The sequence below is a fragment of the Sus scrofa genome, chromosome 14 (assembly GCF_000003025.6).
Source record: "Sus scrofa isolate TJ Tabasco breed Duroc chromosome 14, Sscrofa11.1, whole genome shotgun sequence".
Taxonomy (NCBI): Eukaryota; Metazoa; Chordata; class Mammalia; order Artiodactyla; family Suidae; genus Sus; species Sus scrofa.
In genome coordinates, this window is record NC_010456.5 from 58,670,067 (window position 1) to 58,695,615 (window position 25,549).

General features: G+C 46.8%; 1 protein-coding gene across 4 annotated transcripts in view; it reads right to left on the bottom strand.

Annotated features, from left to right (window-relative positions):
• The window catches only part of DISC1 (disrupted in schizophrenia 1), a 357,514-nt gene that overhangs the window by 63,626 nt on the left and 268,339 nt on the right, over nucleotides 1–25,549 (bottom strand). For all 4 annotated transcript variants that reach the window (XR_002338808.1, XM_021073577.1, XM_021073579.1 and 1 more), the window contains one exon: nucleotides 862–922. Coding sequence is in view for 3 of the 4 variants with exons in the window: in XM_021073577.1 (XP_020929236.1) it covers nucleotides 862–922 (61 nt within the window). In the remaining variant the exon portion in view is untranslated. The remainder of the gene's footprint in view (nucleotides 1–861; nucleotides 923–25,549) is intronic.

Genomic DNA, 25,549 nt, shown 5'->3' on the forward strand with positions numbered 1-25,549 from the left:
GTCCCAGGGAAGAAAGCGCATATTACATTCTCATACTTGTTTCCCTAATTAGGAACAGATCCCAGTGGCTGGGATTTATTTTCATGAGTACCCATCCCCCCAAAACCAGAAACTTCTTGACACGCTGAAGCCTGCTTAATGTTCCTCAAATCCGAATTTTTAATTGGGTTTTTTTAAAAAAAAGTCAAGCAGGAATTTTCACGCTGGTTTTGATTCAGGATTCGAAACAGAACCTAAGATGTGCATTTTTATATTGTTCCCAAACAGGGATAAGCTGGGACAAAATCCATCAGACCAACTTCAGACATTTAAAAGAAGAGAAAAACAGACCAAAGCACGAATTCTGAATTTAATACACCAAGGAAGATCCTTCTTCTCATGAAACATGAAAACTCTCTTGCAAGCTCCCCAAGATACTTTTCAACATTGTAATCCACTTACTTTTCAGAAGAGGAGGAAAGCGCCAGGAGATGCTTGTATGACACCTGTTTCTTCCGTTACAGGATTCAAAGGACTCCCTGTTTGTGTTTTTCTTTGTGAATTTTTTTTTTTTTTTGGTCTTTTGTCTTTTGTCTTTTTAGGTCTGCACCCACAGCATGTGAAGGTTCCCCAGGCTAAGGGTCTAATCAAAGCTACAGCTGCCGGCCTACAGCAAAGCTCATGACAACACCAGATCCTTAACCCACTAAGCAAGGCCAGGGATCGAACCCGCAACCCCATGGTTCCTAGTTGGATTTGTTTCCGCTGCGCCACGACAGGAACTCCTCTTTGTGAATTTATTACATACAGAAATTGGCTGGCCTTTGTCTTTGTGTTCACTAAATTCTAAAAAAGAATCGAGAAGGGCCATGGGCCCCCTACCTGCGCAGTTGATCCTCAAGCACCTCCCCGTACTTCATTGTATTCGCCTTCACACTTGCTTCTGCAAAACAAAAATCCAGCGTTGATGCAACTGTAGTCAGAGATGGACCAAAACCCGGAACTGCCCCACTAAAAACCCCAAACCAAAGGATGGCAGGCCAGCTGTTAATAATCATAAATGCTCTGTTTGGAAATCACTTGAATCCACTGGAGGGGCCGCCTGGAGGGATGCACTGAAAGGGTGGGAGGCCTCTAGGCTCTACTGGAGTCAGAGCCAGGGAGCACGGATGCTGTGCCTTTTGCTCTGAGCCTTCAAAGGCATCTGGGACAGATCTCACTGTGCTCTGCGCCCCTCACCTTCCCACCTGCTAGCCAAGAGCCTGGCTATACAGTTTGGGAAAGAGAGTAGGAGAGAGTGGAACAGCTCCCACTCTGTGGATGAACCTCACCCGTAGAAGCTGAGGGTTATAGACCCTTCCACAGAAAAACAAACAGAAGTTCCCTGGTGACTCAGTGGGTTAAAAACCTGATGTTATCCCTGGGGCAGCGGATGTCGCTGCTGTGGCGTGGGTTCGATCCCTGGTCCTCAAATGTCTGCATGCTGCAGGGGCAGCCAGCAGAAAGCAAAACAAACAGAAACCTGATCCAGCCAGAAGGCAGATGCAACTGCTCAGCTGCCAAAGCTGTGCGATCAGCCACTACTAGAGACAAACTCAGGGCCTTGGAACTGCCAAACGTTGAAGGGGTAGATGAGTGCTTGGCCCCCAGGTGATCCCGGACGGAGGTGGACCAGCAGCCCCAGAAGAGTGGGTGGCAGAGAAGTCTCCATAAGAATACAGTGTTATAAGGATTGATGCTGTCATCCCCCCTGTCATGACTATGATGAGGGCTATTGTGATCTTTATCATTATTTTTATCCCAACCTCTATTCTCAAAGGTGATTTGGGCTGAAGGGCTCATGAACACTCAGAACTTGGGGTTCGTGGGAAACAGAGCCATTGCACCCTGACTCTCAGCCCTGAGTCTCGGGGAGGGGACAGGGGCTCTCAGGACCCAACTTCGGTCAATATGCATGAGTTGGGGTGAGGGGCAGGGCCCATATTAGACACCAGAAAAAGGACCTTGAACTTCCTCATAAAGGAACCAAACATTTAGACAGAAATTACAACAAAAGTTCTGGTTCCTGAGTTGATAATAGTTTAGACAGAAATACAGACAAGTCGATAGGAACTGTTTAAGTTGGTCTCTTATCTTACTGATTGGAAATGAATTCACCTGCAAGTTACGTTGTGCTAAGTGTTTTCTCCAAATGAATGAGTTAAATATTTGTTTTCAGTTCCTCCTGAGTGTCTGGTGGTGTGCCAGCATGGGGATTTATCTGGTCATGGTGATATGGTTCCACAGTGCAGATATCTGCTCAAGGGTTTATCTGGAGCAAATACTGCAAATTCAGAATGTTCCAACCAGAAAGGCTCGGTTCTACATCCCATACGTATTCATGTGCCACTTGTGGGTGTAAAGTCCTGGGACTAAACCAGTGAACAGAGGACTTCCCATCGTGGCTCTGTGGTTAACGAATCCAACTAGGAGCCATGAGGTTTCAGGTTCGATCTCTGGCCTCGCTCAGTGGGTTAAGGATCCGGCATTGCCATGAGCTGTGGTGTAGGTCACAGACGCGGCTCAGAACCCACATGGCTGTGGCTGTGGTGTAGGCCAGCAGTTGCAGCTCTGATTTAACCCCTAGCCTGGGAACCTCCATATGCCGCGGGTGCGGCCCTAGAAAAGACCCCCCCCCAAAAAAAATCAATAAAAATAAATAACTAAAATAAACCAGTGAACAGAATCAGTACAGATGGCTGCCTATGCAGTGCTTCAGTCTGGTAGGGGTGGGTACTGAAGAGCAAACACAAAGTTCCACACACGACTAAGGGGTGGTAAGTATCATAAAGCAAGAAAAGGGGACCAGAGCGGGGCTGCTGAGAGGCCAGGGTAGCATCATTAAGAAGGTGACATGTGAAATTCCCGTTGTGGCTCAGTGGGTTACGAACCCTACTAGTATCCATAAGGATGCAGGTTCAATCCCTGGCCCCATTCAGTGGATTAAGGATCTGGTGTTGCTGCAAGCTGTTGCACAGGTCACAGCTGTGGCTCAAATCTGGGGCTGCCGTGGCTAGGGTGTAGCTTGCAGCTTCAGCTAAATGGACTTCCATATGCCACAGGTGCAGCCCTAAAAAAGAAGGAAAAAAAAAAAAAAAAAAGAAGGTGACATTTGAGTAAAATCATGAAGACAGAGGAGGAGCCTGTGACAGAGGCACACTGGGAAAAGCAGGGCAGAAGGGCCAGCCAGGGCAGAAGTGCCTGAGTATCTTGGCAACATGTGGCCAGAGCAGAATATTCCCTGCAGAGAAGAGATGAGGACAGAGACCCAGCCCGGGTCCAATCGCTCAGGCCACTGTGGCATACTCATTTCCAAACTAGAGTTCCGATATAACCCACTGTCATATTTCTGCCCCACACATTCTTCCAGAACTTGGCCACTCTCCATCAAGCAGGGAAGTCTATTTCCTGCCCCTTCTAACCAGCTGAGAATGACAGAAAAGGTGCTATATAACTTTTGAGGCCAGGGTCCAGCTTCTGCCTGGCTCTTCCTCCAGGAACCCAGCCATCATACTGTGAGGAAGCCCAAGCCACACAGAGGCCCCATGGAGCTGCTCCGACTGATGGCCAGGCAAGGGTCTCAGCCTACTACTGGCATCAAACACCAGATATGAGTGAGCTTTCCTGTGATGTATACTTTCAGTCTAAGGGACCCAGAGATCATGGAACAGAGACAAGCCATTCCCAGTGCCCCCTGTCTAAATACCTGACCCACAGAATATGTGCACATAATAAACAGTTGTAAGTTGTTGAGTTGGGGTGATTTGTTATACAGCTGAGGTAACTGGAAAAAGCCACAACAGGATTTGGGGTATTCTGAAAGGAGAGACTCTCTGCCTAAGAATGGCCACAGATTGGCTGGTGGCTGTGGGTTGACAGCAGACTGTAGGAGGAGCTAAGAGTATCAGAGGGACGTAAGGTGAAGCAGACTGAGACCAAGGCATCAGCAGGAGATGGCAACAAGAGGCAGATTTTAGGTATATTTTATTTTATTTGTTTTAAGTCTATATGATTTCTATTTTTTTCATTATAGTTGATTTACAGTGTTCTGTCAATTTCTACTGTACAGTAAAGTGACCCAGTCTCATATATGTATATATACATATATATACACACATATATATTATTTTTCTCCCATTATCCTCCGTCATGTTCCAACACAAGTGACTATAGTTTCCTGTGCTATATAGCAAGATCTCATTGCTTATCCCCTCCAAATGCAATAGTTTGCATCTATTAACCCCAAACTCCCAATCCATCCCATTCCCTCCCCCTTCCCCTTGGCAACCACCAATCTATTAGGTATATTTTAAAGAAAGATAGAGACAACAGTTCCTGATGGGTTGAATTCACAAATGTGAAAAAGAAAGAAGTCAAGAATGACAAGTTAAGAATAACTAGAAGGTTTTTGCCCTGAGCTACTGAAAAAAAATATAGTAGGCCATTGGCTTATTTTTTTTATTGTCATTATTCTAGAAGGTGAATCAAATAAGACACTGCTTCAATTTATATCAAAGAGCATTCGTTCTATGTTTTTCTCTAGGAGTTTTATAGTATTTGACCTTATGTTTAAGTCTTTAATCCATTTTGAGTTTATTTTTGTGTATGATGTTAGTGTTCTAATTTCATTCTTTTCCATGTAGGTGTCCAATCTCAATACCAGAGGAGAGAGAGAACAGATAGTACTGACTTCATTGTGTGATTCAGTGGAAAGTTGCAACACTGCCATTGAAGCACGCATGACAATCAAATCAAGTCTCAATACAGTCAGATCTATGCATCTAACTACCTGTTTATGGGAAACACAGGAGAAAAAGAAACATGTTATTTCACAGAACTAGGACAAACCATCCAAGAATTATATGGAACCATAAAAGACCCAGAATTGCCAAAACAATCCTTAGGAACAAAAACCAAGCTAGAGGCATAACTCTCCCAGGCTTCAGACAATATTACAAAGCTACAGTCATCAAGACAGTGTGGTACTGGTACAAAAACAGACATATGGATCAGTGGAACAGAATAGAGAGCCCAGAGATAAACCCAGACACCTACAGTCAATTAATCTTTGACAAAAGAGACAAGAATATACAACAGGAAAAAGACAATCTCTCCAGGAAGTGGCAGTACAGGGAAAACCAGACAGCTGCATGTAAATCAATGAAACTAGAACACATCCTCACACTATGCACAAAAATAAACTCAAAATGGCTTAGAGACTTAAACGTAAGACATGACACCATGAAACTCCTAGAAGAGAACATAGGCAAAACATTCTCTGATGTAAGCTATATAAATGTTTTCTTAGGTCAGTCTCCCAAGGCAGTAGAAATAAAAACAAAAATAAACAAACAGAATCTAATAAAACTTAAAAGCTCTTGCACAGGAAAGGAAACCATAAAAAATCCAAAAAGACAACCTACAGAATGGAAGAAAATGGTTGCAAATGATGCAACTGACAAGGGCTTCATCTCCAAAACATACAAACAACTCATACAATTCAACAACAACAATAGCAACAACAACAACAAAAACAACTCAATAAAAAAATGGGCAGAAGACCTAAATAGATATTTCTCCAAAGAAGATATACGGATGGCCAGTAGGCACATGAAAAGATGTTCAGCATTGCTAAAATTAGAGAAATGCAAATCAAAACTGCAATAAGGCACCACCTCACACTGGTCAGAATGGTCATCATTAATAAATCTACAAATAACAAGTGCTGGATGGAGTGCAAAGAAAGGGAACCCTCCTACAGTGTTAGTGGGAATGTAATTTGGTACAATCACTATGCAGAACAGTATGGAGAGTCCTTAAAAAAAAAAAAAAAACACTGAATATAGAACCACCATATGATCCATAAATCCCACTCCTGGGCATATATCTGGACAAAACTACAATTCAATAAGATACATGTACCTATATGTTCCTTGTAGCACTATTCACAATAGCCAAGACATGGAAACAACCTAAATGTCCATCAACAGCTGAATAGATTAAGAAGATGTGGTACATACATACAATGGAATTCTCAGTCATAAAAAGAATGAAATAATGCCAATCTGGAGCTCCTGTTGTGGCTCAGCAGTAACAAACCTGACTAGTAACCATGAAGACAGGGGTTCAATCCCTGGCCTCTCTCAGTGGGTTGAGGATCTGGTGTTGCCATGAGCTGCCACGGCTCAGATCTGGCATTGATGTGGCTGTGGTGTAGGCTTGGCAGCTACAGCTTTGATTTGACCCCTAGCCTGGGAACTTCCATATGCTGCAGGTGTGGCCCTAAAAAGATAAAAATAATAATAATAATGCCATTTTCAGCAAGTAAAGATGCCATGGATGCAAGTAAACATTCTCATATTAAGTGAAGTAAGTCAGAAAGAGAAAGACATACCATGTGATACCACTTATCTAAAATCTAAAATACAGCACAAATGAACCTCTCTTCAAAACAGAAAGAGACTCACAGATATGGAGAACAGACTCATGGCTTCCAAGGGTGGGGGGGGACGGAGTGGGATGAAAAGAATTTGGGGTAAGTAGATGAAAACTATGACATTTAGAATGGACAAGCAATGAGGTCCTGCTGTATAGCACAGGGAACTGTGTCCAATCTCCTAGGATAGACCATGATGGAAAATAATATTGAAAAAAAGAATGTGTATATATATATATATATATATATATATACACACATATATATATACATATATATATACATATATATATGTATGTATGTATGACTGGGTCACATTACTGTACAGCAGAAATTGGCACAACACTGTAAAGCAACTATATTTTAATAAAATAATCAAATAATACAGAGGTACACCCTATGAATAACTTTGTTAAGAAATCTAACACTATATACTTGAGTCCTCTAAGCACTTGAAGCTCCAGTTAGTGACCTGCTGGAGCCACACAGGAACATCCTGGACATTTTACAGGCTTGTCCACTTGCCCGGAGGGGGCCATCTGCAGAGAAAACTGAATTGATTGCCTTCATGGGGTCCTGACACATCTCGCAGGCCAGCCTGGCACACACATCCCTGGGCTGACTCGCCACCTTTCAGAGAGGCCAGGACTGCAAACGAGGAGTTTAGGTTTTTACTTCCTAAATGATAGGCCCACTATCACACTGATGGAGAACAGAGCTCACCTTTCCCTCCCTTCTCACCCTCCCTCTTCTTCCTTCCTTTCCCCACCCTCCTAGAGCAGGGACCAAGAGAAGGTGATGGTGAGGCGAGGTTCCAAGAACAAGGTGGTGCCAAGAGCAGCTGAGCACTATAGGAAAGAAGAGACCGCGGGGGTCTCCAGGCATCCTAGTGGAAAAAGGCAGGACTACCTCCCCTCCTCTGCATATGCTAATGGACTCTGATATCCAGTATGGGGCCAAAATATCAGAATGGACTTCATAGAGTTTTATGAATCCAATTAAATAAGAACAGATTGGGAGTTCCCATTGTGGCACAGCAGAAATTAATCTAAGAACCATGAGGTTGCAGGTTCAATCCCTGGCCTCGCTCAGTGGTTTATGGATCTGGCGTTGTCCTGAGCTGTGGTGTAGGTCGCAGACATGGCTCGGATCTGGCGTGGCTGTGGCTGTGGCGTAGGCCGACAGCAACAGCTCGGATTCGACCCCTAGCCTGGGAATCTCCATACCGAGGGTGCCGCCCTCAAAAGGACAAAAGACAAAATAAATAAATAAAAACTGATTGATCTTAAACGCAATAAATCTGGGAAAACATTTATCAGAGTGCATGGCACAAACACAAATCAGTATTCTAGGAACTGAACCTGTGCCCTACTTCACGCAAGACACCGAACTAGGCACTATTTAAGTATAAAAGAGACCTGGCCTCAAGGGGCACAGATTGCACTGTGCAGCCAGACACTAACATCGATTTCTCCCCGGAGGACACAGCAACATTTTCCATAAATCTTCATCATAATTGGTAATCCAAAAATATCTCCAGGAGTCTAATGAAAAAAAATGGCCAAGCTACCCCACAATATCCTTCTCAGTGTCAACCAGGAAGGTTGGAGCTGGTTAAGCAGGTCAAACAAGGTGTCTCTGCCTTAGATCCTGTGTTTGCATAATAAAAGGACAGCAGTATTTGTCATGATTATAATACAGGAAATGAGCAACGGCCAGGCTGAGCAGCCATCAGAGTGAAGGAAGCAATGGCTGCAAAGAACGGCAGCCCCACCACCCTCAGGGAAGAACAGCATCATGGGAACAGCACAGCAGGAGCACAAAGTTGAAAATGGAAGCCAAGGGGACCACAGCAGCTTAGCATCAATCACAGTGTGTGTGTGACATTATAGCCATTTTATGGACCTTTTCTAAAATAACCTAAGGACCAAGTGAAGCCTGACCACTTTTTACAAAAATAAGTCATCAGGTTTCAAAGACTCAAGGACCAATTTAGACCAGTTTCACGCCCATCAGTAACATCTTTCAAAGGAAGATGTGCAAAACAAAGGAGAAATTTTAGAATTCTGAGAAACTGTTGAACGACGGAAGTATTAGTCTTCTGCTTGAGTTAATGGAAGGACTTCTGTTTATTTGGGTAATTAAACCACACACGGAGATGATTTAGTAACCTGGCACTAACAGAGATCCAGGGAGGTCAAGAGCATGGAAAAACAGACTGTCTTCTTAGGTGGGATGGAATAAGATTGTCAGACCTTGAAAGCTGGCAGAATCTGTCATAGGAGGTGCTACACAACCCAAGTATTACACTGAAAGTGAAAATACAGCCCAAACCCTTGTGGTACCAAAGTGATCCTGACTGTCCCATAGGAAACCCAATATGTAGAAAGACTTGATATCAAGATAATGACATCAATCTAGTCAACATTTTATCGAGCTCTTTCCATGTGTCAGGTACCATTCAAAACACCTTGTTCTAAAAGCCAAACAGTAATAGTATCTATGAGGCAGCTATTATCATCCCCATTTTGCAGAGAAAGGAAGGGGCAGCAAGGATCAAAGTCACACAGCTGGTGAGGGACAGTCCCAGAGCCCACTGTTACAGAACACAACCTTAATTTTTTTGTTTTTTTTTTTTTCCTGCTTTTTAGGGCTGCACCTGCAGCATATGGAGGTTCCCAGGCTAGGGGTCAAATTGGAGCTACAGCTGCTAGCCTATGCCACAGCCACAGTAATGCAGGATCCAAGCCACATCTATGACCTACACCACAGCTCAGCCCATGCTGGATCCTCAACCCACTGAGCAAGACCAGGAATCAAACCTGCAACCTCATGCTTACTCGTCGGATTCGTTTCTGCTGCGCCGCAACGGAAACTCCCACAACCTCAATTTTAAATAATGTAATCAGAGCCAAGAAATGCACGTTGAATGAATGCATGTGAAATTTCAGCCACCAACAAAATGAGGCAGGTATTCAAAGAGTAAATTCAGGAGAGACCAAAGACTACTGTAAAAAGTCAGGAGTTATAGGAAAGCCACCAGCAAATGGAAATCTAATTGTATTAAACTGTAAGGAAGAATACTGCTAACATATCAGCACAAAGTACATGACCATTGTGTACTCTCTCTATATATATCACATATAGACATACATATTTCACATGTATGTAAAATATATGTGTGTGTGTATATATATATGATATTGGTCAAGGTGATTTCTTTTTTACTAATTTTTTAAAAAATTTTACTGCAGTAGGAGTTCCCATTGTGGCTCAGTAGGTTAGGAACCCAACTAGTATCCATGAGGATGCAGGCTCAATCCCTGGCCTCGATCAGTGGGTTGGGGATCCAGCATTGCCATGAGCTGTGTTGTTGGTCACAGACACGGCTCAGAACTGACACTGCTGTGGCTGTGGCTGTGGCCAGCATCTGCAGCTCCAATTCAACCCCAGGTCTGGGAACTTCCATATGCCCCTGTTGCAGCCCTAAAGACCAAAAAAAAAAAAATTTACTGGAGTCAACTTACAATTTTATATTAGTTTCAAGTGAATTGGTGTCATCTCATCATTTTTTCTCATATAGGTTATTATAGGATATTCAGTAGACTTCCCTGTGCTGCACAGTAGGTCCTGGCCAGTTATGTATTCTATACATAGTAGTATGCAGTTTGCAGTGAGAAGATGATCACTAATTTTCCAAGGCTTATATTCATATTAGGTCACTCCTCCTAATAAAAAGATGTCAAATTCATGCCTTTTCACAAAGAGATTTTTATTTGCCTCTATAGATTTGTTTGTGGTCTTTTTTTTTTCTGCCATCACTCTGTGCAGCGGTCATTTACATATAACTCTCCAAGAGATGCTGAGTTAAAGAGGATACAATCCTTCCTAGACTTAGGACTAGGGTTGGAACCAAGGAAACACACTAGCTCAGCAATGGACTCTCATCTCACTGGCAGGACATCAGTCAGTGTGCTGTTGTCACTTCTCTCCGATGCTGAAGAGAGATGTACAGAGAGAAGGAAAATTGATCAGATATGGGTCCCGCAGAACTAATAAACGTGCTTTATTAAGCGCAGGCCCCTTTCTGGGGCTGTGTCTGACTCTCTTTTTCACATCCATCCATCGTTTCTGCAATGCCCACCACGTGCCAGGTGGTGCGTTAGGCACTGGAGCAGCAGACGTGAACGCGATGCTGCCCTTGGGCTGGGAAAACCAGGTGGGGGGGACAGAGACAGCCACACAAACAGAAGGCTCACAAAAGTACCAAGTTTGGTCCAATTATGGAAACATAAAGCAGCGGTCACTCTGGCAGCATCGCAGAAGGAGATTCGGCCCACCTTGCAGGGAGGGGGTAAAAAAATGTCTCTCAGCGGAAGTGACTGAGTAAAGATTTTAAAGGATTTTCCATGCTGGCTGAAGCCAGAGGAGGCGTGCATAATCCAAAACAGCAGTTCACAAAAACCAAAATCTGTGTTTTAGAACATGAGGCATTTAAGGCCCTATCATTTTACCTTCCCAATAATTTCCAAACTGTTTTCCCCTAGGCTTGCATGTAGATGACTCAGGGGAGTGCATGACTCCCCCACCAAAGGGAATTGGGCAGGTCCAAAGGTCCAGAAGCCCAGGCTCTGAGCTCCATCGCCCGGTCACAGCCACCCTTGCAAGAGGATGTAGAGATTAACTCCCTTATCCAGGCTTTCTCCTCTGGGTGCTGTGAGTGAACTGCATTAGGTAACTTCAAAGGCAGAGAGAATCGGGAAGCTTTTTCAGGACTGGAGCATCATAATAGGATTTGCTTGGCCCTGAAGACGGTAAAAGCAACGATTCTGTGCTGGTGTGTGTGTATGCTTCCGCCTCAGCCGTTGTGCCCCCATGTGACGGTGTGTGGCTGTGGCTGCCCAGTGAGAAGCCTTTCCTGTCACCCTTGAATCCAGAGCGCATCTCAGGGACTTAGTCTGGATCCTCTTGTAGGCAGAAACTTCACCTGCTTAGATGGGAAGAGATGGGGGGGCAGGAGGGAAGTGGGGAGAAGGAGTGGAGAAGCTCCCCCAGGTTTAAAAATACATTAACGATATAGTGAGTGCTTTAACTACCAAACAGATAAAGCTCAGGTTCCAATTTCACCTGCTGTGCTTGTCACCAGTTAATTGGGTATCATCTGATACAGTAATTCTCACTCTCCCAGTCCAGACCTGCTCCTGTGCGCAATCTCCCCATGCCCTTGAAGCACACAGCCTAATAAATCAGAGCAATTCAATGACAAAAAGAAAACTAAGCCTGCGCCGCCTGCACCCTATGGAAAGCAAGTCGGAAAAATGCTAACACCGTCAGTGTCTAGCAGCCACCTTGCGCAGCCCCCAACTCACACACCGTCACCAGCCAAGCGCTGGCACTCACTCCCCCGGCCCTGCCCGCGCACAGCAGAGCTCGGGTTTGCATTCTTGCTTTTCTCGCACGTTATCCTAGAAAGAGTTGTGACCTGGAAATCCATTTACAGTATTTTGTAAGTTACAGTATTTTCTAAGTTTGCAAGTTACGTTTGAGAGTATACACTCGCGTCCTGTGATTTTTGTTCTCTGTACTTCCTTCAAATGCGCACAGAACCCCATACAAGGTCTTTTCAAAAGGCAGACAAGAAAGAGAATTAGGGACTTTGTCTTTAAGGCAGAACACTATTTCCTTAAACAATTAGCATTTCTAAAAAAATTTAAGCCCAAATGCATACTTGATCTTCTTAAGCTAAGCAGAGTGAGCTCACACTGGCTGCAGGGCGTGCTGCTTTCACTTGGGTGCATTATCTCTTTTAATTCTCACAGTGACTCTTGAAATCCCTTTTGAGGAGACCAAGGCTGAAAGAAGTTCATTTAAGGAGTAAATAAAACATAAAGGCTCATCGATTCTATTCCAGAGTCCATGTTTCTTCAGATACATTGTTAGGGAACATGACTTCTAAATTTCACTAAAGGAATTCTACATTTCACAGAAGGAAAGAATTTACTTTTCCCTCCAATGCAAAGCCTTGACATCTGTTAAAGGTTTGAAACAGGAATCCCTCTCTTTGAAACAAACACATCCCAGGAGTTCCCTTCGTGGCTCAGCAGTTAACAAACTGGACTAGGATTCACGAGGACGTGGGTTCAATCCCTGGCCTCGCTCAACGGGTTAAGGATCTGGTGTTGCCATGAGCTGTGGTGTAGGTTGCAGACGTGGCTCAGATCTCTAGTTGCTGTGGCTGTGGGTAGGCCAGCAGCTGTAGCTCCAATTCGACCCCTAGCCTGGGAGCTTCCATATGCCTCAGGAGCAGCCCTATAAAGCAAAAAACAAACCAAAAAAATGCATCCTAGGTCTGAGGGTCTGTCTGAACCATTGCCTTTGGAGAGAGATCCTGGGATGCTAGCAGAAAAACCGAATGTTCTCCAGGGCAAAGAATAGCAACCCAGCCGTGCTAGGCTGATCACATCCCTGAGGACATGGCATATCTCACGGGGAAAGGTGCCTTCTTGCACCATCTTGGGACATTAAGTGCACCTGCAGATATGGGCAGGGCGGCACCAAGGAAGGGGAGGGGAAGAGTTAAGGTCAACTGCTCTGCTTCCCAGCTCCCCAGGGGGTCACACCCATGGCCACCTCCTCCTGCAGAGGGAATCTCTGCCCTACACCCTTCCCTTTGGGGCCGAATCACCCTCAAGCCAGCCCTCTGCCAGCGAGTCCTAGCCCTCACCTCTTCTCAGCAGAGCTTGTCCTCCCCTGGGAGACACGGCTGTGAACCGCTCAGGCTCCTTGCCTGCCCCAGAGTTTCCAGAACAGCTCTCACTGAAGAAGCCCGTCCTTCTCCAGTGACCCGGAATGAAGATCACAGGGGCCCACAGCCAGGGTTCAGCCACAGCGGGAGGATGAAGATGACACTCCAGTCAGCAGAGGAACGAGGGAGGGAGTCCTGAATCTCCCGAGGCCCCGTCCAGTGCACTGTGGCCACCCCTGCCCTGCTGGTGATGGGGCCAACATAATGCCTCCTACTGTGTGCTCTGCCTGCAACACCTCCTCCCACATTTCTGCCTTTCTGCCCACCAAGAACTCTCTGGGCTACCAGACCCTGCCTTCTCGCCCTGCAGTCCCTTGTCCCTCGTCCTCGCTCCCTTCTGGGCTTCTACAGACCTTTCTGACCTGCCTACAGCCCTCAAGTTCATTTCAGGAACGGCTGTCCTCTTGGGGTCCTCTTGGCTGGAACCATGGACTCCAAGTCCTTTGAACACTTAGCTCCCAGCACGATCCCAGGCTCAGAGAAGGTGCCTGGGGTATCCCACCCCAGGTGCCCAGGGGCCAGTGCTGTGCCAGCCTTGCGGGAAGCCCCAGTGAGGAAGATGCAGGGTACATCAGGCATCGACAACCTGGCAAGATGGAAATCAGAACAGCTTCTCAGGATGCCAAGGAACTAAGGTTATTGGACAGTGAATTCTTGGGGGCTAGAGGATACACAGATGCAGCTCAGCCTTGGGGTGGGGGGTGTAGGGGGCTGCATGTACACCCCCTGGATCTGTGAAGGATGTGACTATGGGGACATACCTGGGGAGAACTGTGAATACAGGGACATAATTGAGGAAGGCCATGAATACCCAGATAAACCTGGAGAAGGCCGTGAATACGGGGATATACTTGGGTTTCTAGTATAAGCAAAGCAGAGCATATGGACGAGGAAGTGGGAGGCGTGATGGAATGAAATAAAAAGAGAAATTCCCAAACTCCCGTCTTTGACACTATGCCATGCACAAGGCCACCAGCATCAAAGACCATCAGCATCCTCTTTGTCTCTGCTCTGGGCATCCAAACAGTGCAAATCCAGACGAAACCCATTTACAGGTGGACTACACAGACTTTCCCAACTTTTTTTTTTTTTTTTTTGGCTTTTTGGCTTTTTGCCATTTCTTGGGCCACTGTCGCGGCATGTGGAGGTTCCCAGGCCAGGGGTCGAATCGGAGCTGTAGCTGCCAGCCTACACCAGAGCCACAGCAACGCGGGATCCGAGCCACGTCTGCAACCTACACCACAGCTCATGGCAACGCCGGATCCTTAACCCACTGAGCAAGGCCAGGGATCAAACCCACAACATGGTTCCTAGTCGGACTCGTTAACCACTGAGCTATGACAGGAACTCCGGACTTTCCCACCTTTTACAGGCTTACAGAGTCTAAAGATGAACAGGGTTTTATTTTTTGTTTTGTTTTGTTTTGTTTGAGATAAGGGCCAGACAGGGGAAACTTAGGACCTGGTTCCACGCAAGGCCCTGAGCACAGAGCGTGCCTGTCCAACCAGTGCATGTTACTCACTTTCCAGGTGTTAAGAACAGCCAACTCGGTCCAGGGGATCCAGCTGCAGTCCCCCGGCCTCTACTCAGGTGCTCATGAGCCAAAAAGGGCAGGTAGACTCAGGCATATCAACAAAACCTCCCCAAGAAGACCAAACACCTGTGCACTGAAACTCTAAGTCATGGTGAAATGCAATGATTATCCTGATAAATTTTCCACATGCACTTTGGAAAGACATGCTACTTACGGTTTTCTTGTTGCCTTATTTTCTTAAGCCTTTTTGAAAAAATGTGAGTTTTCAGTTGGCTACAAGTTTCTTTGCACCACTAGTGATATCCCCTGCCCCCAGTGTGCACGCCACGCTGCCCACATCCAGGTCTGTGCTTTAACCTCCATGCGGCCCCACGACTGGGCCACACACACCTGGGCACCCCTGGCTTACAGACCAAGTCTTGTCAGGGGCCAAATGCCAAACCAATGTGTCTGTCCTCTCCCTCAACACTCAGATGACGCATGGATGACAAAACAAATATGTTTTAAATAAACAGCAAAGGAAAAATATGACTCTTTGCAGACTGGCTTCATCAAGACAAACACATGCCAGGTGGGGAAGCATCAGGCAATGTAAAATCTTACAGGAAAATAGCATGAACAGAGACTCTTGCTTCTGCCCTGAAGCAACTCATCTTTTAAAACCCTTGAATCCAAGATGGTGGATATCACCTGCGAGGACCCTGTTCCCACCACACGACCAGAGGAGGCTTCCTCTCCTTCTAAGAGAAGGTCGGGGTGGTGCATGGGAGCCTCGCTCCAGAGGAGCAGCCAGAGAGAGGACGTGCCAGCTGGGCTGTCCCCACACTTGCATGCAAGGCACTTGTGTGAGTGATGACAGAGATGGTCAAGGAGGGGGGCAAGCCTGGAGGGGAGGCCCAGCCTCCCCTCTCTTCTGTTTCCAGCACAGAACCCAAGAGATCCAGGAATTCCAAACTCATACTTGGTCTCCAAGCCACTAAGGAGTTACATGTGTCACATATATTCATCATTCATCATATTTTTTATTTTCTGTATTTTAGAATGCTTTGACATCCTTGCTGACCCCAGAGGGACTGCCCCGGTCAGGGCTGGCCAGTTCCTAGAGAAAGAATACAACTCACCAGAAAGCAAGTTTTATTTTGGGGTTTTTTTTCCGGCTGCACCCATGGCATACGGAAGTTCCCAGGCCAGGGATCGAGTCTGAGCCACTGCTGCAACCGATGTCACAGCTAAGGCAGTGCCAGATCCTTAACACACTGTGCAGTGTTGGGGATCAAACCTGTGCCCCAGCAGGGACCTGAGCCACTGCAGAGACCAAGCTGGATCCTTAATCTGCTGTACCACAGTAGGAACTCTTAAAAGCAAGTCTTTCCTATGAAAACCAACCAATCCAGAGGCCATAGCCCCAAGCACCTTCTCTACGGGGCTCTCACTGTCCCCTGCCCTAGTCACCCAGGGTCAGGGAGCAACTGAGGACAGCCCTCTACCCCAGAGCCCTGAAATGGCCGCAACTGGCCAGTCCTAAGCCTGTGGACCCTGCCTCACCCATTCTTTCCCCAGAAACCACAGTAAAGGCTCCTGCCCCCATCCTCCCCCTCTCTCTGCCTCCTGACAGACCCTGGTGCTTCCCCCTGTGGCCCATGTAGCATGACCTGCCCCTTTTCTTGGAAACTGAGAGTAACAAACTCTCTTTTCAATGGCAGTGATCTGTTGGCTTCACCATACCCATATAATAAGAAAACAAACATTTTAAACCTCAAGTTAAGACAACACGCTGCATGTAAACATTTGCTAGCCTGATTCACGACTTTAAATAGCCAGATACACCAGATGTGTGTGCCTTGTGCTGTTCTGCCCCTGCCCGGCATGTATTAGTAATGAGTCTGCTCCCACCAGCACTGGCAGCTAATTCTGTAACAGACAAGGGGAAAGAATGAGACGAGCCTTATCAGCTGCAAACACGACATGGTGAAAGAGCTGAAGTTCAGCCTTATCAAGACAGCCACCGACAGGGAACACAATCCTTGATCTTCCAGAGCCCCGGCAACAATGTGTATGAGACGCCCGGCCGGTGCCTTCCTGGGAGAATCGAGTGTCAGCGGTGGAAGCAGTGTGGGGGCCAGCACCGCAGGAGTGAGCTGGGGGCAGAGAGTGTCCACACTGGCTGTGCCTCAGCGGCCCCAACCCATTGCCCCAAACCAAGGTTTGGCACATCTGTCTACTGTATTTTCCATTTCCATGCAGCGGAGCTGGCAGGCAAAGAAGGCTGGTGCAAGACTCAGTGACTATGAGGGCCGTGCTGCCTGGCCCGACTGCCCCTGTCACACTGGTCTTTTCATTGGAGACAGAGGCCACACAACTCTGCTTGACACCCTGCAGTGGCTTCCCTTTGCCCCGGAAAAAAACCTAGACCTTCTGCAATGCCTGCAGGTGTGTGGGGCTGGCTGCCCTGGGTCTCCCCATCCACGTCTCATCCACAGGTCCTCACCACCGGGCCTGGCCCCCACCAACACACCCCAATCTTTCCCACCCTCCCCTGCCACTCTCTGCAGGAATGGTTTTCTTCTCCTTTAAGCCTCAGCCTAAATGTCACCTCCTTAGAGGGCGTTTCCCCCCTACAGTCGTGGGCTGCTTGTCACCTGTCTATTTCCCTTCTGATCCCTCACTGTCGCCTCCACGGGCCCCATAACATCTTGTAATTATTTTATTTATGGGTTCATGTACGTGCTATCATTGTTCTCTGTTTTTATTTTTCTGTCCCTCCCATAGGAGGAAGCACCCACAGTGGGTTCTCCGGATGTGTTTGCTACTTAGAGGATTTATTCGCAGCGTTATAAAGGGCGCCTGATTTCAATTGCCCGGCCTTGCTGCGTCTCCCACTACTGCTTCATAAAGCTGAAAAGGGCATGTGGGAAAACACCTTGGTTCTGAGCAGAGGCCGTGGACGTTTGGCATCCGCCAGGGAAAGCCTGAAAGCTAGTTGTGTGCCCGGCATGAGGAGACACTGGTGCCTTGAGGCTCAACCTCAGTGTCAACACGCAGCACCTCTGGGCTGCAAAGGAATCTTGCAAGGTGCACAGAGCAGCTCCAGGGAGAAATACAGGTGAAATCGGAAGGTTTGGTACCAATTCCTAGCTGGAGGTCAGGGGTCCAGGACTGTGGGTAAAGAGGCACCTCCACCCCACCCACCTGTTCACATGGATGCCTCTGAGAGCAGCATTTGTAAGTTGGGGGCTTGGATGTCCTGCTAATGCCTGCCTCTTTAATCAGCCTCCACCCCCATCTGCAGTGGGCACAGCAGAGATGGGGGACATGTCAGCTGGGAAGCAGAAGAAAGGAGGTCAAAACTCCCATCAGGACTCAGAGGGCAAGCTGGCCACAACCCCTTGTCACAGGTGAGAACGTAACGCGGCAAATGGTGAGGCTGACTCTGCTTTTCAGCCTTTGCCTTTGGACCCCGGATGTGGAGTGAAAAACTGAAGATATTAAAACAGAGCGGGACAACATCTCTGACAACTTACAACCAGTGCCCTCCTTCCTTCCTCCGTCTCACACACACCCTAAGGAGCGCAAGATCCATGAGGTTTTAAAAATAGCCTAACATGGATTTCAAGTAGAGTAAACTAAATGAGTCCAATTTTCTATGCCTTTCATTTTAAATTATGCGCTCACTGTCTAGAAGCATAAGATACAAATGGGGAGGATGGGATATTTAAAATCTAATTTTCAAAAATTGGGTCCTACGGCAGAACAGCAAAAATGCATTTACACATCTAATTGTGCCTGCAAATCAATCCTGGCAGAACAAGTGGCCCTTTGGCTGGTGGGAGCACCTGGTCTGGGCTGGCCCAGCCTCAAGAAGCCAATCCACAGACTTGCAGGTATTTATGAGCCCCTGCTAGGTGCCAGCTGGGTGCTGGGTGCTGAAGGAGACCCTGCTCTCCAGCCCACCGCCTCAAGAAACTTGTGAACTAGCAAGGAGATCACATGGGTAAAGAGGAATTCATAACACACAGGAAGAGGCCAAGATGCACTAGCTGGTGTGTAAAAGACAGGCACTGCACGTGGTGGAGGTGGATAGAAGCCCAGGAGGTGTCACGGGGAGGGGACAGCCAGGCAGAAACAGAGACGGGGAGCAGGGAGCAGGGAGCAAGGAGCCAAAGGAAAAGGCTTGGAAGTAAGGGGAGAAAAGGCATATTTGGGAAACTGAAAGTTGAAGCCACTGAAGATTAAAGTGTAAGGAAGGAGGAGGGGGTGGGGAACGAAGATGAAGAAAGCACATCAAGAAGAGCCATTCAAGGATCTACCGAGAAGCATCACATGGGGAGTTCCCTGGCGGCTTAGTGGGTTAAGGATCTGGCAGTGTCACTACTGTGAGGCAGGTTCAAGCCTTGGCCCGGGAACTTCCACATGCCTCCAGGTGGCCAAAAAAAAAAAAAAAAAAAAAAAAAAATTGCATCATATGGTCAGGAACCTGTCCATTAGAATAATTCCCCTGCAATGTACAGAGTAGATTGTAGCGGGGGCGGGGCGGGGAGGTTGAGAAAAGAGGATCAATGGACCCATCTGCTATGATGCAGGCAGTTGGAACCAGGAAGGGCTTGTGGGGTAGATACAGGCAGGTTGACACCAAAAATATTCAGAAAATAAAATTGACAGGATTTCGTGTTAGGTTGAATTCATTGTTCATTCATTATTTCATTCATTGTTCATTCATTCATTCGTTTATTCACTCATCTACTACATATTGAGCAGCCACTGGGTACTGAGCATCCTTGTAGAACCTAGAAACAGCATTGGAAAAGGAGTGTTAAATAAGTGGGTATTTGTAAACATGCATAAAGCAGTGCCTGCTATTTGGGAGCTATTGGGTCATTGTTCAAACAGAATGAATACCGTAAACAGACATGGAGCTCACATTCTAAGTGGGGAGAGGGAGAAGCAAAGCAGTAGGTAGAATACCCCAGTTGCTGATATGTGCAAAGGGACCGTGTATGGACCTGGCGAGGGCTGCCACTATAAATAGGTGGTCAGGGGAGACCTCATTGAGATGGTGACAGTTCAGCAGAGACCCGACAGAGGTGAGACGACACAAGAAGTAAAAACAGAGGGAAAACCTAGCCTGAGACCAGGCTTCTGGCTTGGTCAAGTGGCAATGGACAGCACCAGAAATGAAAGAGTTGGGAGGAAAGAAAATTAGCTCACTTTCTGACATGTGGAGTTGGATGTGTCGTTAAGACAGCCAAGTAGAATTGCCCAGTAAAAAGACTGTGGCCGTCAGGGGAAGAAATTCAGGGAAGCGGGGAATAAGGATCCAGCCAGGAGTGGGTCTCCGCTTCCAGGGGCTGTCCACATTCCCAGGCTCACGGCCCCCTCCCTCCAGCATCAAGGCCAGCCATCCCGTGTCAATCCTTCATACCTCTGATCTCTCCAGCTCCCCCTTTGGCTGTCTCTCCTCTGCTTCCAGCCTGAAAAGATCCTCTGCTTTTTTGCTTTTTAGAGTCTCACCTAAGGCCTGCGGAAGTTCCCAGGCTAGAAGTCAAATCAGAGCTGCAGCTGAGGCATATGCCACAGCCACAGCAACACCGGATCCGAGCCGCATCTGTGACCAATGCCACAACTTGCGGCAACCCCAGATCCCTTACCCACTGAGCAAGGCCAGGGATCGAACCCGAATCCTCATAGATACTAGTCAGATTCTTAGCCCACTAAGCCACAATGGAAACTCCAGAAATTCTTCTGCTTTTAAAGGCTCTTGTGATGGGATTGAGCCCCTCTTTATAAGCCAGGACACTCTCCCCACCACAAGATTCTTAACCTTAATCCTGTCTGCTACGTCCTTTTGGCCATGTACCATCACATACTAACCGCTCCTGGGGACTGGGGCGTGGGTGTCTTTGGGGCCCTTATTCTACCTAACATGACAGCCATGTAGCCTGAAAAGGTGTCTGGGGACAGAATCCCAAAGAACAAAACCTTTAAAAGGTGGGCAGAGAAGAAGGAGCTGGCAAAGATGACAGAGATGGAGCAGCCAGGACCCACAGAAGGGCCAGGTCTACAGTAGCCAGTGAAGGACGAAGTGGCCCATAGTGTCAGCAGGACTAGACACTGCCTGGAAAGGTCTAGAAAGGATCGCCTGGATTTTGCAATAAAAGAGTTACTGGTGATCTACAACTGTCTTCATGCACACATGCATGCACGCACGCACAAACGCATGTGCACACTAAGTGCACGCACACACGTGCGTGCACACACACACACAGAAACACCTCTTTCACACTGCTTCCCACCAGGTTGCTGTGTCCCACCCAGATGGGCCAGCAGAGCTTCGTGGAGGGGACAATGTGTCAGTGTCCCCTGGCTGGATGCCAGCACCTCGTAGGTCAAACAGACTGGTGCCCAGTGTTCACATAATCAGCCTGCCTTCCATCCCGCAAGCTCACTTTCTGTCCTGAGGAAGAAAAGGAAGGCTGCGTGTGCAGATAGAGGGAGAATGGAACCTCTTCCTACTAAATCCACGGAGACGGATCCTAAATGCCCACGGAGAGCACTAAATGCCCACGGAAAGTCGGTCTCCAATCCCCACAGTTTCCTGGTGTTTGTCTTAGGTATTTAAGATGCATTTGCCTTGACACAAGACTGGTTAATAAGTTCACATCCTAGATATTTAGGAGGAGGTAGGTATAAAATCATTGGCTTAAAATGATCCCAGTGAAACCATTTCTTCTGACAAGATCATAAAATACCCTTTCCCAATGAGTCAGACATCACCAGCTCAACTCTACAATAAAACAGGGATTCAGGCTTCATGGAAGACAGAACCTGTTAGGCTGCAGATTAAACTGTCATTTTCCTCTCCCATCACCCTGTGGCTGAGGGACTACAGTGTCCTTTTTCTGAAACCCTTTCTGTCATTGGACCCAGAGATAAGTGAGCCGTTTGCCCTTATCCCAAGGTCAGCTTATAAATATGAGTTGGATGCTGACGCCTTTGACCAAAAGGAAAAAGGAAAAATATGTAACCACCTCAGGATCCCAGTAAGGTTTTAACAAGGTGTTTTAAGGGTGATGAAAGGAGTTTAAGTATCAGGAAATAATGTGGGTGAAACGCCTATTGACTTAATCTTTTTCTTTTAATTTATTGAAGTGTAGTTGATTTACTATATTGTGTTAGTTTCAGATGCACAGCAAAGTGATTTGGTTATACATCTATGTGTATATATCTATATTCTTTTTTCTGATTCTTTTCCGTTATAGTATAAGATCTTGAATGTAGTTCCCTGTTGGGCTTATTCTTAATTACAGGTGTTAAGATCCAGAGATGTTGAGGCAAGTGGCCTCAGCCTTGGGTATGACAGCTGCCATTCTGACAGTGGAATTTTTTGAGACAGTTTCGTCCGTCTTTCATAACCCAGCCCTGGCAGTGTCTCACCTAAACCATTTTTATTATGTAATTCTTTTTTTCATCTTTCCACCAATGAAAACGTTTAAAAATTCACTCACAATGTAGAGTGTGATGTGGTTGGTCTCTGATTTTGGGGGTGTGGGTGGGGGCTGCAGAGGGACAAGACAGACCCCACATAATTGCATGTGGCCACCTGGTGCCCAGACACTCGTTGCTGGATTCCTGGACAGAGCATATCTGTGACCTGCCCATCTCGACCCCCTCTCAGCCGAAGAGTGACAACAGGGCCTTCTCTGTTCTGTGCTGAGGGGTTGCCGAATTGGGGTCAGGGGGTGCTGGATGCTAGGCAAGCCCAGGCAGAATGGAAACAGCTGGTCTGTGTAGAGCAAGACACTGAAGCAGAGGGCAGCTGGGCTGAGTTCAAGGTGCTACAGGTAAGTGCCCTATATTCAACGAGGCGGGCTCGGTGTGACTGTGAGATAGACTAAAAATACTGGAAAATCACATTTTCATGCATATTCCATTAAGGGTTGTGCATTGTACACTTACACATATTCAGATTAGGGAAGAGACATTATTTATATAAAGATCTTGTACAGCTTAAGAGATTTTCAAAGGCAATTGTATTTATTCATTACTTATTTATTTATTTTGGGCCACACACCTGCAGCATATGGAAGCTCCCAAGCCAGGGACTAAATCTGAGCTACAGCTGCAACCTACTCTACCTGCGACCTACACCACAGCTGTGGCAACCCTGGATCCTTAACCCACTGTGCCGGCCAGGGATCGAACCTTCATTTCAGCAGTGACCTGAGCTGCTGCAGAGACAATGCTGGGTCCTTAACCCACTGCACCACAGTGGGAACTCCAGCAATTTTAAATACACTTAATTTTTTTGTTGTTGTCTTTTGTCTTTTTAGGGAGCATATGGAAGGAGCCAGGCTAGGGTTGAATCGGAGCTGCAGCTGCCAGCCTACACGACAGCCACAGCAATTCAAGATCCGAGTCGCATGTGAGACCCACACCACAGCTCACAGCAACGTCGTATCCTTAACCCACTGAGAGAGGCCAAGGATCAAACCTGCGTCCTCATGGATACTAATCGGGCTCATTAACCACTGAGCCATGACCAGAACTCCTAAGTTCTTGCCTTAAGTGTGAACTTTAGATCCTAACCTCTGCCTAAGGTGAATGTCCCTTGACCAACAGAACTGGCTTTATGAAGGTGACAAAGTAACACCATGCAAACTGTTTGAAAGGTGTTTCCGTGACTTTCCTCACGAAAGGCTCTATGCTGATAGAGTCTCTGAAATCAGCTCTGTATCGCATGTGAAAGACAATGTGTGCATTCGGGAGACACTCCCAACCCTCAACCTAAACTTTCCTGCTTTGGGAAACTCAGGATCTGAAATTTGAAAACCACTTGAGTAAAATGTAGTGCTTTCTCTATGCCCTTTTGTGGATTGATTTCCCTTGTATTCATGAGGTTGTTGTGGGGTTGGGGGGTGGGGGGGGAAACTGAGTTTAAAAAAACAGGAAGGACCTACCTACCACTGTTCCCAAGAGGCTTGACTTCCCTTAGCAGACTCCACTTGCATATTCAGCTCTCAGGATGGGCTTTAGTCCCCTGAGGCTTAGCTCAGGGCTTCCCCCAGAAGGGCCAAAGAACAGAGAGAATCATCCTGCTGCATTAAGATGCCCTCAACTCTCTTGAAATCTGTCCTTCCTTGTCCCCCTTTTGGCAAGAGCTCCCTCTGCATGTGAACATGTTAAGGGCTGTGCCATTTCTCTCTGTGGCTCAGCCCCAACCACAAGTTAATCCCCCCAGGCTGAGCGAACAAGAGCAGGTGGCTGAGAGATGAACCCCTTTTTCGGTTTCACCATACCTCTCCCTAAATCAACTCCGATGGAGGATGTACATCCCGAGGTTAGCTTCATCCTCCGGAGGGAGAGGCCTGGACAACCCCTCACAGCCCAGAACCTTCAAATCACCTCCTGGGAAATGGAAGTCAAGCTTCAATTGTAAAATTTAACCATTTCCCATCTAATCAAAATAAGGAGCTACACCTTTTCCGTAATTTTGCCAAACAGATCATTCATCTAAGATACCTAACAATAATTGATGTAACTTTTTTTTGCCCAATGAAGCGACAATATATAATACACATCTTACAACTTCAAAGAAGTGCATATTTAAGAAAAAATACACACCCACACAAAGATTTCAGGGAGTTCCCATCATAGCTCAGCAGAAATGAGTCTGACTAGCATCCATGAGGACACAGGTTCAATCCCTGGCCTCATTCCATGGGTTAAGGATCCGGCATTGGTGTGAGCTACAGTGTAGGTTGCAGACACAGCTTGGATCTAGGGTTGCTGTGGCTGTGGCTAGGCAAGTGGCTACAGCTCCAATTCGAACTCTAACCTGGGGACTTCCAGGAGTTCCCACTGTGGCACAACAGGATTTCAATCTTGATTGTGTTAAATTTCTACAGCACCAGGATGAAGGTTCAATCCCCAGCACAGCACAGTGACTTAAAGGATGAGGCACTGCCACAGCTGTGGCATAGGCCAAAACTGCGGCTCGGATCTGATCCCCGGCCCAGGAATTCCGTGTGCTGTGGAGTGTCCAAAAAAGAATAAATAAAAAATAATATGATTTCACCTTTTAAGTTTAGTATTTCTACTAGGATTTGCATTACTTAAAAAAAATCATTCCCTTCCTCTTTCATTTGTCTGTACTATGTGGAGTCCATTCAAACCCAGCACAGACACTCTAAGAGCCCCTGCTCTTGCCTGTGATACTGGTCCCAAGCATAGCCGACAGCCTACATTGAAGCTGAAAACCACTCTCATGAAACAAAAAAGAGAAAGGGGACAGAGATGGAAACGGTGTCCCTAGACTACAGGCTGTGCCCACCTGCGAGAGGATGGCACCCGCAGCCGCCGGACACAGGCTTTCTCTCCCTTTACTCCTCTTCTCTCTCTCTCTCTCTCTCTCTCTCTCTCTCTCTCTCTCTCTCTCTCTCTCTCTCCCCCACTTTCTTGGCTGTGTTTTTCCTCCATCCTCCCTTCCACAGACATCCTGGGATAAGTCTCAGCTGTGCTGAAGGTTAAAAAGTTGGGGGAACATCGGCCTCCTGTCTGCTCCTCAAGTCTCATTTTCACAACTAGGATTTCGTGGGGTCCAAGCAGCAGAGCCTAGAAAGGGAGTGAAGGGTGGCTCTTCCACGTCCCAGGGGACACAGGCAGATTTGGACATGCAGGTGGTCTGGTCTAGCCAGTGGAGGAACTGCTTGATTTCGTCCCAAACTTTTGGGTTGTGAGTCTATCCCTACTTAACTTAGGA